The sequence below is a fragment of the Rhinolophus ferrumequinum genome, chromosome 9 (genome assembly GCF_004115265.2).
Source record: "Rhinolophus ferrumequinum isolate MPI-CBG mRhiFer1 chromosome 9, mRhiFer1_v1.p, whole genome shotgun sequence".
Lineage (NCBI taxonomy): Eukaryota > Metazoa > Chordata > Mammalia > Chiroptera > Rhinolophidae > Rhinolophus > Rhinolophus ferrumequinum.
The window spans coordinates 78,976,488-78,990,808 of NC_046292.1; the positions used below are offsets into that span (position 1 = coordinate 78,976,488).

The window sequence follows — 14,321 nt, forward strand, 5'->3', positions numbered from 1 at the left end:
GTGTTAGACTAGTGGAGGGGCCTCCTCCACATGGAAGGAAACATCAAGAGTGGAGAAGAGGTGTTCTCCCTAACACTGAGTAAGCTGAGTACTTCATCTTATTTATTCTAGAACAAAACTATCAACATTTATTAAGTTTCTACTATGTACCATTCACTGTTTTAGGTGCTGGGGACGCAGAACTAAATAAAACAGTTAAATCTTGACAGACAGTGAAGTTTACATTAGGACCCTTATTTGTGTAGCCCACTTCTCTCACCTCATCCAATTCCAGCCCTATCAAATTCTGTCTTTATTTAAAATGTTGATATTTTGTTCATCACAGATTTTTTCCCATTAATTTCAAAAAATTTAAATATTGCATTAAAATATTATTCATCTTGATTACTGAACGTTTGGGCTCCCCCTTAAATTTTGCACCTGCGGTGAATGTCTCATCTGCTTTACCACAGTCTCAACACGAGTTTTAAAACAGATGTGTAACTAAATAAATGCAGAACTTTTTAAAAAATTAAAGAATTATTCAATTATCAGACAGTGATGTATACTAAGTTGAGAAACAGGTTATGTGATAGAAAGTGATTGCGTGGGTAACTTAAATGATGAAGGAAGACCTATCTAAGGAGAAGATATTTAATTAAGCTCAGACCTGAATGACATGAAGGAACCAGCCATGGGACAGTTTGGAGAAAAGCTTGTGAGAAGGCCTCAAGGTGGAAATAAACCTGGAATTTGCAAGGAACAGACACACACAAAAGGCTGGTATGGCTTAAATGTCGAGGACCCAATAGGTGAGTAGTACTTGCTTTGGACAGAATATCAGGAAGGGTTCAAATTTTAGGACTTTGTAAGCCAAGTAAGGAGTTTGAATTTTATCCTCAGTGCACTGGGAACAATTGAGTGTTTTTAAGCAAGAGAGCACTGTGACCTGATAGCTCTTTTTCAAATTAATTTTCTTTGTCTGCTTAGGGGTGTGGGTGGCAAAAGAGTAGAATCAGGAGACCTGTCAGTGTTCCTGGTGAAAGATGGTGGTGCCTTGGACTAGAGTGATTATAGTGAAGATGAAGAAAGGGAAGCAGGTTCCAGTGTTACTTTAAAAATAGAGTTGATTGGATGTGATGGATTAATGTGGAGGATGAGGAAAGGACAGGAACCAGGGCGTGATTTCAGGTGGCTTAACCTGAGTAACTCGGTGGATGATGATGTCATTTACTGAAATGGAAAAGGCTGGGGAATGAGCAGTTTAGGAAGTGGGTATGCCAGCAAATTTTCAATTTGGGGTATGTTGTGTTTGAGATAGGTGCCTATTGGATACCTGCTGAGTGAACAACTGGCGTGAATTGAAGGAGGGAGGGAGCACAAGGCTGAAGACAGAGATTTGGGCATCATGGGTGCCGTGATGGAATTAACAGCAAGGTGATGGATAGAATGACCCAGGTAGAGAGCATAGGTGGAGAAGAGCGGGAAGCTGGAGGCATAGTGTTGGGAGCAGTTGAAATAGGAGTGGAGACAAGAAAGAGTGGAAGTATGGTTTCCTTGAAGACAAGAGAAGAAAGTCTTAAGAGTGGGAAAAGGAACTGCACTGAGAGCCACTGAGAAGTCGACAAAAAAATCTGGGCAGATAAGTAGCAAACAGTATGGGCAAGATGACTGGTGACTCAGCAAGGGGACCTCCTGTGGTGTGAAGGGCACAAAAGCTGATGGGGCGGGTTAAAGAGAGTGGAAACGAAGGATGCCGGAACAGTTGGTTCTTATTGCCACTTTATCAATGAAGAAACCAAGGTGTACTATCTCATCCAAAGTCAATGCTAGTGGGGTCAACCCAGAGTCCAAGAATTGATTTGCTACAGGGAGGTGCACGCTTTGCAAGAATTTATCCAACTCTCTTCTAAACCGTAAAAACCAACGCTGCACTCAAAAGGGCCTTCGACTTAAAATCTTCTTTCACGAAACGATTTCCATTTTAAAGAGTAAAACGACAGGGCCTGGATTGAGCTAGAGAAAGGTATTCATTGGATCCTCCGGCTTTTTCAGCTGGAAGCGAAGACCCGCCCTTTTTCCGCAACCGGAGCCCGGCGCGGCCCAGTGCGGCTGCGCGGGTTGGGGCGGGGCGGAGCCAGGCCGCGCGAGCGGGGACGAAACGCGGAAAAGGCTGCGGCGCGAGGGCGAGGGCCGGACTGGGGGCGGGGCGGCTGCGAGTGTGAGGGGCGCGCGGGTGACAGGTGCTGGGGCACGAGGGTGGCGGTCTGAGACCTAAGGGGAGAAGACGCGGTGGCAGCGATGCTGGAGACCTTGCGCGAGCGGCTGCTGAGCGTGCAGCAGGATTTCACCTCCGGGTGGGTATACGGTGGGGACTGAAAGGGAGCCGGGGGGCTGGGCCAGGCCGAGGATCTGGGCATCCGCCCGGGACGCTGCCTCCCGCCTCTCCCCGCACCCGAGTCCAGTCCTGTCCTGCGCCTCCTATCCCCGCCCCCGCAGGAAAGTAACGAACTTTCCGGTGTCGGCCCGGCGGCACAAAGTAACTTAGGTCCCAACAGACTGGCTCTGACTCCTGCCCCGGGGGTCGGGGGCGGTCGGGAACGCCGCGGCTGGCGCTTGGGATGCGCGGGGCCCTGTCCCGGCGGCATCGGCTGGCCGGAGGGGGGCGTCACGTGAGAGGGAGCGCGCCTGCCTGCGGGCCTGGCCCCGCGCCCCCTCGGCGCCGGCGATCGCCTCCGAGACACCTGCCCTCTTGGGCCTCGGTGCTGCTGCGGCCCCAGTTGGGATGGGCCCGCCGCCCCCTCCCCAGGCCGAGGGTCGCCGGCGCCACAGCCTTCTCCTCTGAGTCCAGTCTCAGCTCGCTCGGTTACCCTTGGCAAGGCTCGCCACTTCTTCCTCTTTTGCTTTTTCTCTCAACCTTTCTCCCAGGTTTAACGCCCCAGCGAAGAAACTCTTGGGTAATAGAAGTAACAGAGCTGCAGCAACACTACTAATACATGGTAGTTAAGAGAAAAGACCAAGAGATTCCCAAACTTTGCTTAGAATCCCTGGGCACCTTTAACAATCCCGATGCCTGGGTCGCAGCCCATACCAACTAAATAAGAGTGGGGATGGCGTTTTAAAGATCCCTCCAGGCGGTTCCAATGTGCGGCAAAGTCTGGGAATCACAGGTTCTCATCTCGATCACTTAAGCGAACGTATTTCTGCAAGTTACTCGAATTGACTGTGCAACAAGGGTAAAGATTGTACTTACTAGGTTATTGTAAGGATTAATGAATTAATATGTAAAACCCGTAGTAAACTCTATGTCACTGTTGTTAGTCAGGGTTTAATTCATTTTAATTTTTCCATTACTTTATAAAGAGTGTCACCTTTATAAAAGATCTTTCACCTTTAGCTCACAAATCCTTTGCAGAATGCTCCGAATAGAGGGCATCTCAAAAATACTGTTTTAAATTTCTAATGAGAACGATGTTAGCTAAAATTTTATCTTATTGAACAAATATGTTTATATTGTTTGCCTTTGGGGTGCTGGCAAATAGTTAAGCACTTAACACATTTTTAAAGCATTTTTGATAAAAGTTGGTGTTCTTAAGAATGAATATTAATTGTAGATGCTCTAGGAGTCATTCATTAATGTTTGCATTTTTTTCCCCTTTAAGTTTAAATGGTAACTCTAAGAGTGTAAATTATTGTGTTGAACAATTTTGGTGTGCTGCTGGAATGGTCTGGTAGCATGAGCATGGTCAGAGATGAACACATCTGGTACACCCGGTTATCATGTCTTTGAGGAATTTCTTAATGGGATAATCGTCCACCTTCTGATAGTTACTGTAATTCTCTAGGTGGTATGGTTGCCTCAGAACCCATTCATACACCTGACCTTTGCTTAAGAAGGCTTAAACTTACCTGGGAATATGGACTCTGGACCCAAACCATCCTGGAAGAGTTGGTTAACCTAAATTGAAGAAGAGGGTTGAGGGGATCTGATTAGAACCCCACAGAGACTGACTGCTTGAAAAGATGCCACAGACTGGGGCCAGTTTGGGATTAGACATCCTGAGAGTGCTTTCATTCCATTTAGGCCCTTTTTTGGCTTTGTCCTTATACAGGTCACTTTCAGGTGACAAACCTACTGCACTGCCGGTGTGTGCGATTGTCCCCTTACCTGGCAGAGAAACAACTCAAGTCTTAAGTGTTATCTGTCTTCCAGTTGACTGGAAACTTTAAACTGTGATGTTCACTTTTGTTAGGTCCTCAAATTCCTATGTGGTTCTTAACCAAGAAAGGTTTATTTTAGTAAACTCTTACATATTCAGCTTGAGATGAACCTGTTTTACACAAGTGAATATTTGGCCTTGCTGAGAAAAGGTGAAATTAAACACAGCACGTGTGTATTTCATGAAGGTACTGAGGGGATTCATAGGTGAAAGTGACAGCATTCACCTCCTCAAACTATCACATTGGACTTAGCATTCCTTTAGAATACTTGGTGTTAATGCGTGTAGAAGCGTGTGTAGAAACCAGAGCAGCTCAAATAATTGGGAACTTGCAGTGTTGGGGTTGCCCGCAGGGGATCAGACAGTAGCAGCAAGGGCTGGGGCTTTTCGGAGCTTCTTCAGTGCTGCCTCACAGAGAGCAGCATTCTCTTCTCTGTGCTCATTTTCAGTTTCTGAAAATTCATATAACTGGCGCTTAAATGTAGGAAAATTCAGTTTTCTTTTTTTAAGTGAAATGAGATTATTGGCCTCACAGGAGAATGTCACATTAGTGGTTAGAGCATGTCCGATGAACATTTCTACCTTCCATTCAAACTTAGAAAGAGTGCAACGTAAGATCAGTGAAGTGCAGTGTAGAGATTGCTGGTAGCCTGCGGGAGACTGTAGGTTGCCCATGGACTTGTGGCCTTTTTTTGTAAATTTGTGTTCATAATAACCGTTATGTTAAAATAGAGACAAACCTAGAATTTCTGTCCCTTTCTTTCAGATGGAAGTGAGTGGCCAGGTGGTCCAAGGGCTGCAGGATTGAGGCCACGCTCTTCCCCTCACTTGAGTCCTGACCTGCTTTTAACTGAGAACTCTTGGAGCCTGTCGGAGAGTTCATGTAGAACATCCGCTTTTTAGGGACTGGCTTGAGCTCTGAGGGAAACTTTCGGATATACTACATCACACATGCACATCCACTCTGGTCTTTGATTTTTATCTTTTGGGCAGTTACGACCAAAGGCCTCAGGATTGAAGTATTAGATTTACTGAAGGTTTCCAGGTGCCAGTCACCGACGGGCGTTTTCCAGTTTATAATGCTCGGGGTTCTTGTAGATAGGGATAGGGAACGTATTGTTGTCACTAGCTGCAACCAAGACAGTGGGTGTTTCCCCCCTACCCCCCCCACCCCCCGCCCAGTATGCTCATTCTCTCTTCTCCCTCCTATAGTATCAAAACCTACTCAAAGGAGAGGATCTAATATCTAATTCACAGTGTGGAAAACTGATGAGGTTTTGCCTGAAATGTTGAGTCTTCCAGGACTGTTCACTTTTTTAATGAGCAGAAAAATATCTCAGTATTCAACTTGATTTAGTAAATATTTACTGAATTCCTACCAAGTGGCAGCCACTAGGCTAGACACCCAAACTGTCCTTTTTCATAGAAGCTTTTCTCATTTTATCTTTTAAAAAAGGATTTAAGAGGCCACATGCTCAGTTTTGCATAGTCTTTGCTAAGAAGGATCTATATATTGCACTACTTCCTGGGGCTGCAAAGTTGAGTGAAAGGTTTCTGCCCTCCAGATGCCCTAGGCTGGTGGTAATGTAAAGCAGAGAAGAGGGAACTGAAAGTTAAAGATACAAGAGATGTGGCATGCGGTCCCAGAGGAGAGTCAATCAGGTACATTTACAGGAGCCTTCAAGGAGGAGGTGGCTTCCAAACAGCCTTGATGAATGAGGAGGGTTGTGGTAGATTTGGATAAGGGCATTTTAGAGATGGAAGCAGTTGTAAGAGAGGAAGCTGGGAAGGAAGTTTAGTGACTGGTAATAAAGGATCTTGAATGTTTTGCTAAGTTAATTCATTTATCAAATATTGCTTGTGACAGGCCCTGTTCTAGTAGCTAGGGATATAGCAGAGAGCACACCACACAGCAAATTATGTCCGTGCGCTCATTCTAGTGGCACAAGGCAGAGTATCTAGATGGTCGTAAGTACTGTCATTAAAAATTAAAGCAGGTTAAGGGGGATTGGGAATGGGGTTATTGCTACTTTATAATGGGTTTATAATGGGTTTATTGCTCACTTATTTTCAGGTTGACGGAATATTTTGAAGGTTTTTGTGGAGAGAAGCGGCGTGAGCCTATCTGGATTTCTGGAAGGATAACTTGGGAGTCAGTCTGATGAGAGGACCAGAGATGGAGAACAGGGAGATTGTTTAGGAGGCTATAATTATGGGTCAGGTGAGAGAGGATAGGCAGTGCTGCTAGAAATTTAAAGGGAGGAATGGACATGACAATCACTGGTCGAATATATAAACAGTGAAATGCAGGAAATGAAAAAAAGGTGGAGAAATTAAAGGTGTTAATTTTGGAGTATCTTAGATAAATGAGATCATTTACCAACATAAAAGAATTTAAGAATAGTTTTAAGAGAGAAGGAGCAGTTGACAGCGAATTTGTTGAGAGGTAACTTAACAGCTTGACATCCAAAAGGCAGTTGGAAATTTAAGAAACACTCAGGACAGGTCAGAATTCAAACGATGTATTAGAATGTAGTCTAAATTCCTCTCCCTGTCCTGAGTCTGTGCAGCTTTTGTGTGAATCTCAAGCATCAGAGCTTAGGGGGTCATATGTACTTTTAAATGTGATTGATTTCTTTGTTTCCCTGATCCTGTTTCTAAAAAAAGAAAAAAATTGATGAATATTAATGGGAAAATATAATAGATCGGATTTGTAATCGTGAACAAAATTTAAAGTCAGAATAACAAACAAGGTTAAAGAAATTGAACCAAAATGACAATATATTGCTAATTTATGTACTTTGTAGCGTTTTAAATCAATCGTTCTCATCTTTCATAACAGCTGATGAGGTTAGACAGTAGGAAATTGAGGTGCAAATAAATAGAATGTCATCAAGGTCATCCTGTGTGGTTGAATCAGCTAGAGAAAGCATATTCTGTTCCTCAGTCATTGCAGTGCTCCATGTATCATTCTGTTTACTTCTTTTTAAACTTTTTGGTCTAAGCAATTTTGCTAATCCCCTCCATTTTCTTAGTAAGATGCCTCCATTTTAGTATTTTCTACAAAGCTTGAAGAAATAAATGTGCTGGTATCAAGTTAAGGTTAAATCTTTGGAACAATCTAAAAATAAATTATCAAAGTGTTCTGATGTTATATGAGGTTTAGTGCTTTGAACTCAAAAGTGTGCGTTAGTTGCTTTTTGTAGAAAATAATTTTCAGGTGGCTCACTTAAGTCTGTATGTTAATACACTCACAGCAGCTCTCATGTCTCCCTGGGGGTGTTATGGTGTTGGGAAGAGGATTAGGAACGGTGGAGAAAGCTTTTATAGGAACTAGTGCATTGGGGAACCTCCACTTCATTTCACCCTGGCCCAGTAACGTAATCGTTTCTTACTGTTCTTGACAAGGGATACTTTTTATATTATACCTTTCATTCGAAGTAGCTCTACAGTTTACAAAATTCTGCCTAAGTCATATTTGGAATTCTATGTAATTCTTGTGGCAAGTCATGTGGTCAGTATAATAACTACCATTTTATGTTGGAGAAACTGGGATATTATACCGAGATCATGATTTCCTTCCCAGCGTCATGACATTGTGGGTTGTTGCTAGCACAGCACCACTGTGAGAAACTGGAGTTATCCCAAAATAAAAATGGTAAGCTACTTTCAGTTGAATTCTGGCTTGGAGCATGTATTTCAGAAAGGACCTTTTTCCTTTTATTTTTCTTTTTTGTTACTTGTTAAATATATCTGACCTTAATATTTTTTTCAACTTGAAATAAGAATAATTTTAACCCTTTATTTTTTTCTCTCCTAAACTTTCTTGACTATTTCCCACTTCTAGCTATTTTGTTTTCTCTTAACAGTTTCTATTCTGAATTTTGGCACATCCATGATTTATATGGAAAAAGTATGGTGAAAGAAGAGGAATCTATAAAAGACTGTTTTTGTTAAAAATTTTTGACAAAGTTTCAAACATACACAAAAGTAGAATAACACAGTGAACCTCATATACCATTGTTCAGATTTGACAGCTGTCAAGTAGTGCCACATTTGCTTTGTTTCTCCTCTTATTCTCAAAGTAACTTATCTTTTATGTCTTGCATCTCTAAAAAAAAAGACAGATATTACATAAATGCATGCCAGTATCATATCTAACAAAATTACACTAATTCTTTCATATTGTCAATTATCCAGTCCATAATCAGATTTCCTGGTTCTTAGAAATATCTTTTTACAGTTGATTGTTCAACTCCAGATCAGATAAGTGCCACACATTACATTTGGTTAAAGACCAATTTTTAAAGCCGATGGTTGTTAAGGAGCCACGTGGGGAAGCTCTCACTGACCCTTTCACCAATTTTATTTTCAGCTCCTTATAACATTCCTTCTTTATTATTCTCAGCTAACTTTTTTCTTTCTTTTTTGGGGGGTGGGTTACAGAGGAGAACCCAAAAGTTGATATGTTTCAATTGAGAAATTCAAAGTTTATTTTTTTAAAGTGATCTTTATTTAATCCCAACAAACATTACATAGCAATCCAAAGTTCTGCACTTTTAAAGGTGTCTAAAATGTTAATATAACTGGGATTAATGGTCAACATTATACAATAAATTGAACAGTATGCAATATAAGCATTTTATAAAAGTGCTAGTGAAGAAAAGATGTGAAATTCAATATGAATTTCTTTGCTTGATAAAATACCATATTCAGTTTATAGGAATTGATCTGAGTTTACCATGACCAGAGGTAAAAGAAATAGCCATGGCAGTGAGGATCATTTCCATTTCTTCGTGTGGTATTTCAGACTTGTGGTTAGTCCTCTTTTTTTGTTATAGATGTAGGTATATAGGTAGAGATAGTTTATTTTGTACTGCCAAAGTATCCAGTCTGCTTAACTTATCTTTTTTGCAGTATTCTTTTGTTTTACCTAACAGACTTGCAGAGCTTTATTAAAGTATACGTGGTATACAATATTATTAGCTTCAGCTGTACAACATAGTGATTTGGCATTTATATATCTTACGCTGTGCCCACCGCGCTAAGTCTAGTAACCACCTGTCACTGTGCAAAGTTGCCACACTATTACTGACTAGGTTCCCCTTCACTTTTTTTCACCCATCACCCTCTGCTCTGGCAACCCTCAATTTCTTCTTTGTTTCTATGAGTCTGTTTTTGTTTCATTTTGTTTCTTCGTTTGTTTTAATTTTTTTAAATTCCACATATTTGTCTTTCTTTGACTTGTTTCTAAAAGGCTATCTGAGAAATAAATATTTGAAATACCAACTAGAGATTTGCAAGATGAGAGTGGTCGAAAGAGGATCTTAGCAGTTCCCTTTCGATATCCCTGTCACACCAACCATTTGGAATTGTCCTGAATCACTAAAAATTATTCTAAAATTGTTTTGACTGTAATGCACTGCTGTGTATGACCATCTAGGATAATTCTGCCTGGGATGTCACAACTAAGTGCCTTTCTCAAACTTTGGAATGGAAATCGTAGTTCATGCCTATTAAAATACCTTTCCCTAGATGTTACTTGATCTACTTTAAACCAGACTAACTGGTTTCCAAGGTAAAGTTGGAAATTTATATTGTTTCTCTAAGACAGGTTAGACTTTTTAAGTACAATTCTCTAGACTCATCTGGAGAGAGAGATACAAATTAGTTTTGTGCTAAAGAGATTGCTGAGTATTTTTAACATTGTAGAGAAATCAATCTCATTGATATTTTAAATTTTAAAAAAGAACGTAGAATAATATAAAATCTTTGTATGAAATTGGCCTTCCAGTTTGTTAAAAAAAAAAAAAAGTCATTCGATCAGAAGTTCCCTATTGACAAAATAGATGGAATCCTCTGTCGGGGTTTGCACGTATGGGTGTGCAGGTTACAGCCTACACTACACAGGGCTGAAGCGTTCGTTCGTAGGAGAGTCAGTTTATATATTAGGACAGCTCCTGGCTGGGGGCAGTCAAGTGTCTTAAAGAAGGAGCACTTATTTCTTTTTTAACAACGGCTGTGTAGGGGCCAGCAATGGCACTGTGGCCTGTGCTTCAGACTCTATTTAGAAATGAGAATTTGTTGAAGTAATCAAATTAAGAAGAGCATGTACAACAGTATCTCATATAAGATAATCTCATAATTTAGCACTCACATTTTGGCAATCTCAACAATATGGTAGAGGGCATGGCCGGATGGCTCAATTCTTTAGAGCGTGAGCTCTTAACAGGGTTGCTGGTTCGATTCCCACATGGGCCAGTGAGCTGCACCCTCCACAAATAAACTGAAGACATCGAGCTGCTGCTAAGCTTCTGGAGGGGTAGCCGGGTGGCTCTGTTGTTTTGTTGTTTAGAGCGTGAGCTCTTAACAACAAGGCTGCTGGTTCAATTCCCACATGGGATGGTGGGCTGTGCCCTCTGCAACTAAAGATTGAAAATGGCGACTGGACTTGGAGCTGAGCTGCGCCCTCCACAACTAGATTGAAGGACAACGACTTGGAGCTGATGGGCCCTGGAGAAACACAGTTCCCCGATGTTCCTCAATAAAAAAATTAAAAAGTGATTTTTAAATAAATAAATGAAAAGCTTTAAAAATAATAATAATACGATATAGAGTCCACAGTGGGCGAGTAAAATGAAATAAATTGTAGAAAGTGTATGAACTTCATATTTTATATATAGAAAAGCCTATTTTATGTACACGCTTCTAACCCAGTTATCTGTTTCCAGCCCAGTAATTTAAAGCAAATAGAAAAGGAAGAGGCAGCTATAGTTAAGTAGCTAGCGGAAGCAGTAGGATAGCTGACAAAGAGATGGCCAATGGTGGAGATGGAAAACTTAAATTTGGAAAAAACAGACACAGGATCCCAAATAAACTTAAAAAAAACTAGTGTAGATTGGTTTCAAGTTGGTAAATGAAGAGGCATTCCTAGTTTGGACATAAGTGAAGAGAGGATTTTGCCACAAAATGCAGTCAGTCGTCGCCATAATAATGACCTGGAGTTATCAGAAAATGTTAAATAGAATATGCCATGTCCTCTTTAATGAAAAAGGATTTTAATATAGTTTAGAAAGCTTTTTATAATTAGCTTAAAATTTCACCAAATGTTGGGACTTAAAGAGATTAGAGCACCTGGTATAGTATCTGCTTAATAAAATGTGCGCTTAGATATCTTTGTTAAGCCTACCAAATTCGTTTGTGTGGACCACTTCTTTTCCTAATGATGCCAGATAAATGAGGTTTCTCTAGTCCAATCACATTTAGGAATTGTTTCTAAAATGGATTTGGGACAAGAAAAACTATAAAAATATTTGCTACAAATTTTCCATTCGTGGTTCCTTACTTAAAGATTATGTACTATATACTGCATATAATGCTTCTTACAAATTTTTCATTTTTGGAGTCTGACATATAGTAAACTCTGTATGTTTTTACAAATATTTGTTGTCTGTAGAGGTGCATGGTGCTTGCCAAGAAAATTAGCTTATCCAATAAAAATGTAACAGCTGCGAAATTTACAGTTGAAAAAGATCTCTTGAGCTGTAAGAACATGATATTTTATACTTGTTGAATTATAGGCTGAAGACTTTAAGTGACAAGTCAAAAGAAGCAAAAGTAAAAAGCAAACCAAGGTAAGCTTGTGCTAAGATTTTATTTACTGTGACTTAAATTTTGTACAACTTGGTTGTAATCATGATAGTGTAATTACTTTATTGGGTTTTACATCTGTGAGTGCATCTGACTACAATTTATTAACTCTTTAAATTTTGTGACACTGGAAAATTTCTTGATGTAATTATAAAATGGTTGAAAAAATGGTGAAGTATAATTGTTTTACTCTGACAATCAATGGGCTATTGTTCCATCACAATCATTTTTATTTGTATATTAAGAGCAAAGTAAAAGAGCAATTTCACACCAAGAGAAATAAAAACATTATTAAGAAGCAAATTAATAATGGAACAGTAATTGACCAACAAGCCTCTTTAGCCGTGTTATCTGTTCTATATGAAAACACTGGTGTTAGTTGTGTAATTTTTTTCGTTTTTTAATACAGTACAGTGTATGACCAGAGTTTGTTTTCAACGTAGAGATGATGAGCTTAAAATTTTTTTTTATTTAGCATTACATTACAGTGTTTATTGTATTATGTGCTAAAAATAATATATTGGGCAAAATGATAATATATTACAGTATATTACCTTTGAAATAAAGTAATACATTTCTCTAAAAGGTTAGATAAATTGTCATTAGTGATTTTAAAATATTGCACATTACAGTTGACAGTGTCAAAACTCTTGTATGTAATTTTTTTTTAAGTTGACCTAAACCAGAAACAATTTTAATAAAATAAGTGTTCTGTTGGCAGGACTATTTCATATTTGCCAAAGTACTCTGCTGGACTAGAATTACTTAGCAGGTAAGTTTTTTCATTTAAATAAGAAGGTTGTACTACTGATTATTTTATTGTCTAAAAATATTTTATAATTTTATAGATAGAAATCTTAAACCACTAAATTTTATCTGAACATAGTGATTGAAAATTATTTACTTATTTCTCTAAGGGATTTTTACTTTTCACTGATTAATACAAAAGCCATTCAGACTTTGAGCAAATTGATCAACATTGTATTTACTAGTTAGTACTTTATTATGTGTGTTTATTACGCATACAGTTTCTTTGTCGCAAGAAAATTGATTCTGAATTTGAGTCCTCAATAATTTTCATACTTTGATTCTTAATTTTACATAATTTCATCTCCAATTGATTCCTGTTGACAAGGAAATTAATATTAAAATACATGGTTTTCTTAGATACGACACCAAAGCATAAGTACAAAAGGAAAATAGATAAATTAGCCTTTATAAAAATTAAAAACTTTTGCGCTTCAAAGATTGCTATCAAGAATGGGGAAACAACAATCCACAGAATGGGAGAAAATATTTGCAAATCATATATCTGATGAGGGACTTGTATCTAAAGTATATAAAGAATTTTTATAACAACAATAAAAAGATGTCCCAATGAAGAAATAGGCAAAGGATCTGAATAGACATTTCCCTAAACAAGATATATACGTGGCCAATAAGAACATGAAAAGATGCTCAACATCGTTAGTCATCAGGGAAACACCAATCAAAACCAGTAGATGCCACTTCACACCCACTAGCATGACTATAATAAAAACGACAGATGATACCAAGTGTTGACAAGGATGTGGAGAAATGAGAAGCCTTATGCATTGCTGGTGGGAGTGTAAAATGGTGCAACCACTGGGGAAAACAGTTTGGCAGTTTCTTAAAAACTTAATTATAGGATTACCATGTGACCCAGCAATTTCACACCGAGAAAATTAAAAACTTACATCTACATAAAAACTTGTACACAACTGTGCATAGCAGTAGTAGTCATAAAACAGTATTGTTTATAACAACCAAAAAGTAGAGCAGTACAAATATCGTCAACTGATGAATATATAAACAAAATGTGGTGTATTCATACGGTGGAATGTTATTCAGCCATGAAAAAGGAATGAAGTACTGATACATGCTACAGTGTGGATGTAACTTAAAAATATGCCAAGTGAAACAAACCAATACAAAAGGCCACATATTGTATGATTCCATTTGTATGAAATGTCCAGAATAGGTGACTCCATAAGACAGAAAATAGATAGGTGGTTGCTAAGAGGGGAGGGAAGGGAAAGAGTAACGACTACAAATGGGTATGGTTGTTTTCAGAATGATGAAAATATTTTGGAATTAGATAGTGGTGATAGTTGGCCAACTTTGTGAATATACTAAAAGCTACTGAATTACGAGTATCTGAATTGCTTCAATAAAGCTGTTAGAAAAATAAGTCTGTGGTTTTAGTATGTTGTTATATGCTGTGTATTTAATGTGTCATCTGACAGATATGTATATGGTGAAGATGTGTGCAGTGAAAAGTATAGTATAGTTCTTTTCCTTACCAGCATTTACAACACGATCATCTGCACATACATTTTGCTTTTGCTTTTCTGGTTCTTTATTGGGTTTCTTTTTTTAAATTTTATTGGGGAACAGTGCGTTTCTCCAGGGTCCATCAGCTCCAAGTAGTTGTCCTTCAATCTAGTTGTG

The 14,321-nt window shown here is 39.0% G+C and overlaps 1 protein-coding gene across 3 annotated transcripts in view; it reads left to right on the plus strand.

Moving 5' to 3' along the window:
* The first annotated feature begins 2,141 nt into the window (after positions 1-2,141).
* The window catches only part of DTNBP1 (dystrobrevin binding protein 1), a 130,584-nt gene continuing 118,404 nt past the window's right edge, over positions 2,142-14,321 (plus strand). For 2 of the 3 annotated variants that reach the window (XM_033115667.1, XM_033115668.1), the window contains exons 1-3: positions 2,142-2,336; positions 11,780-11,833; positions 12,571-12,621. In XM_033115667.1, the coding sequence (XP_032971558.1) occupies positions 2,281-2,336; positions 11,780-11,833; positions 12,571-12,621 (161 nt within the window). In that variant the 5' untranslated portion in view covers positions 2,142-2,280. The remainder of the gene's footprint in view (positions 2,337-11,779; positions 11,834-12,570; positions 12,622-14,321) is intronic. The other variant, XM_033115666.1, reaches the window with a different exon arrangement.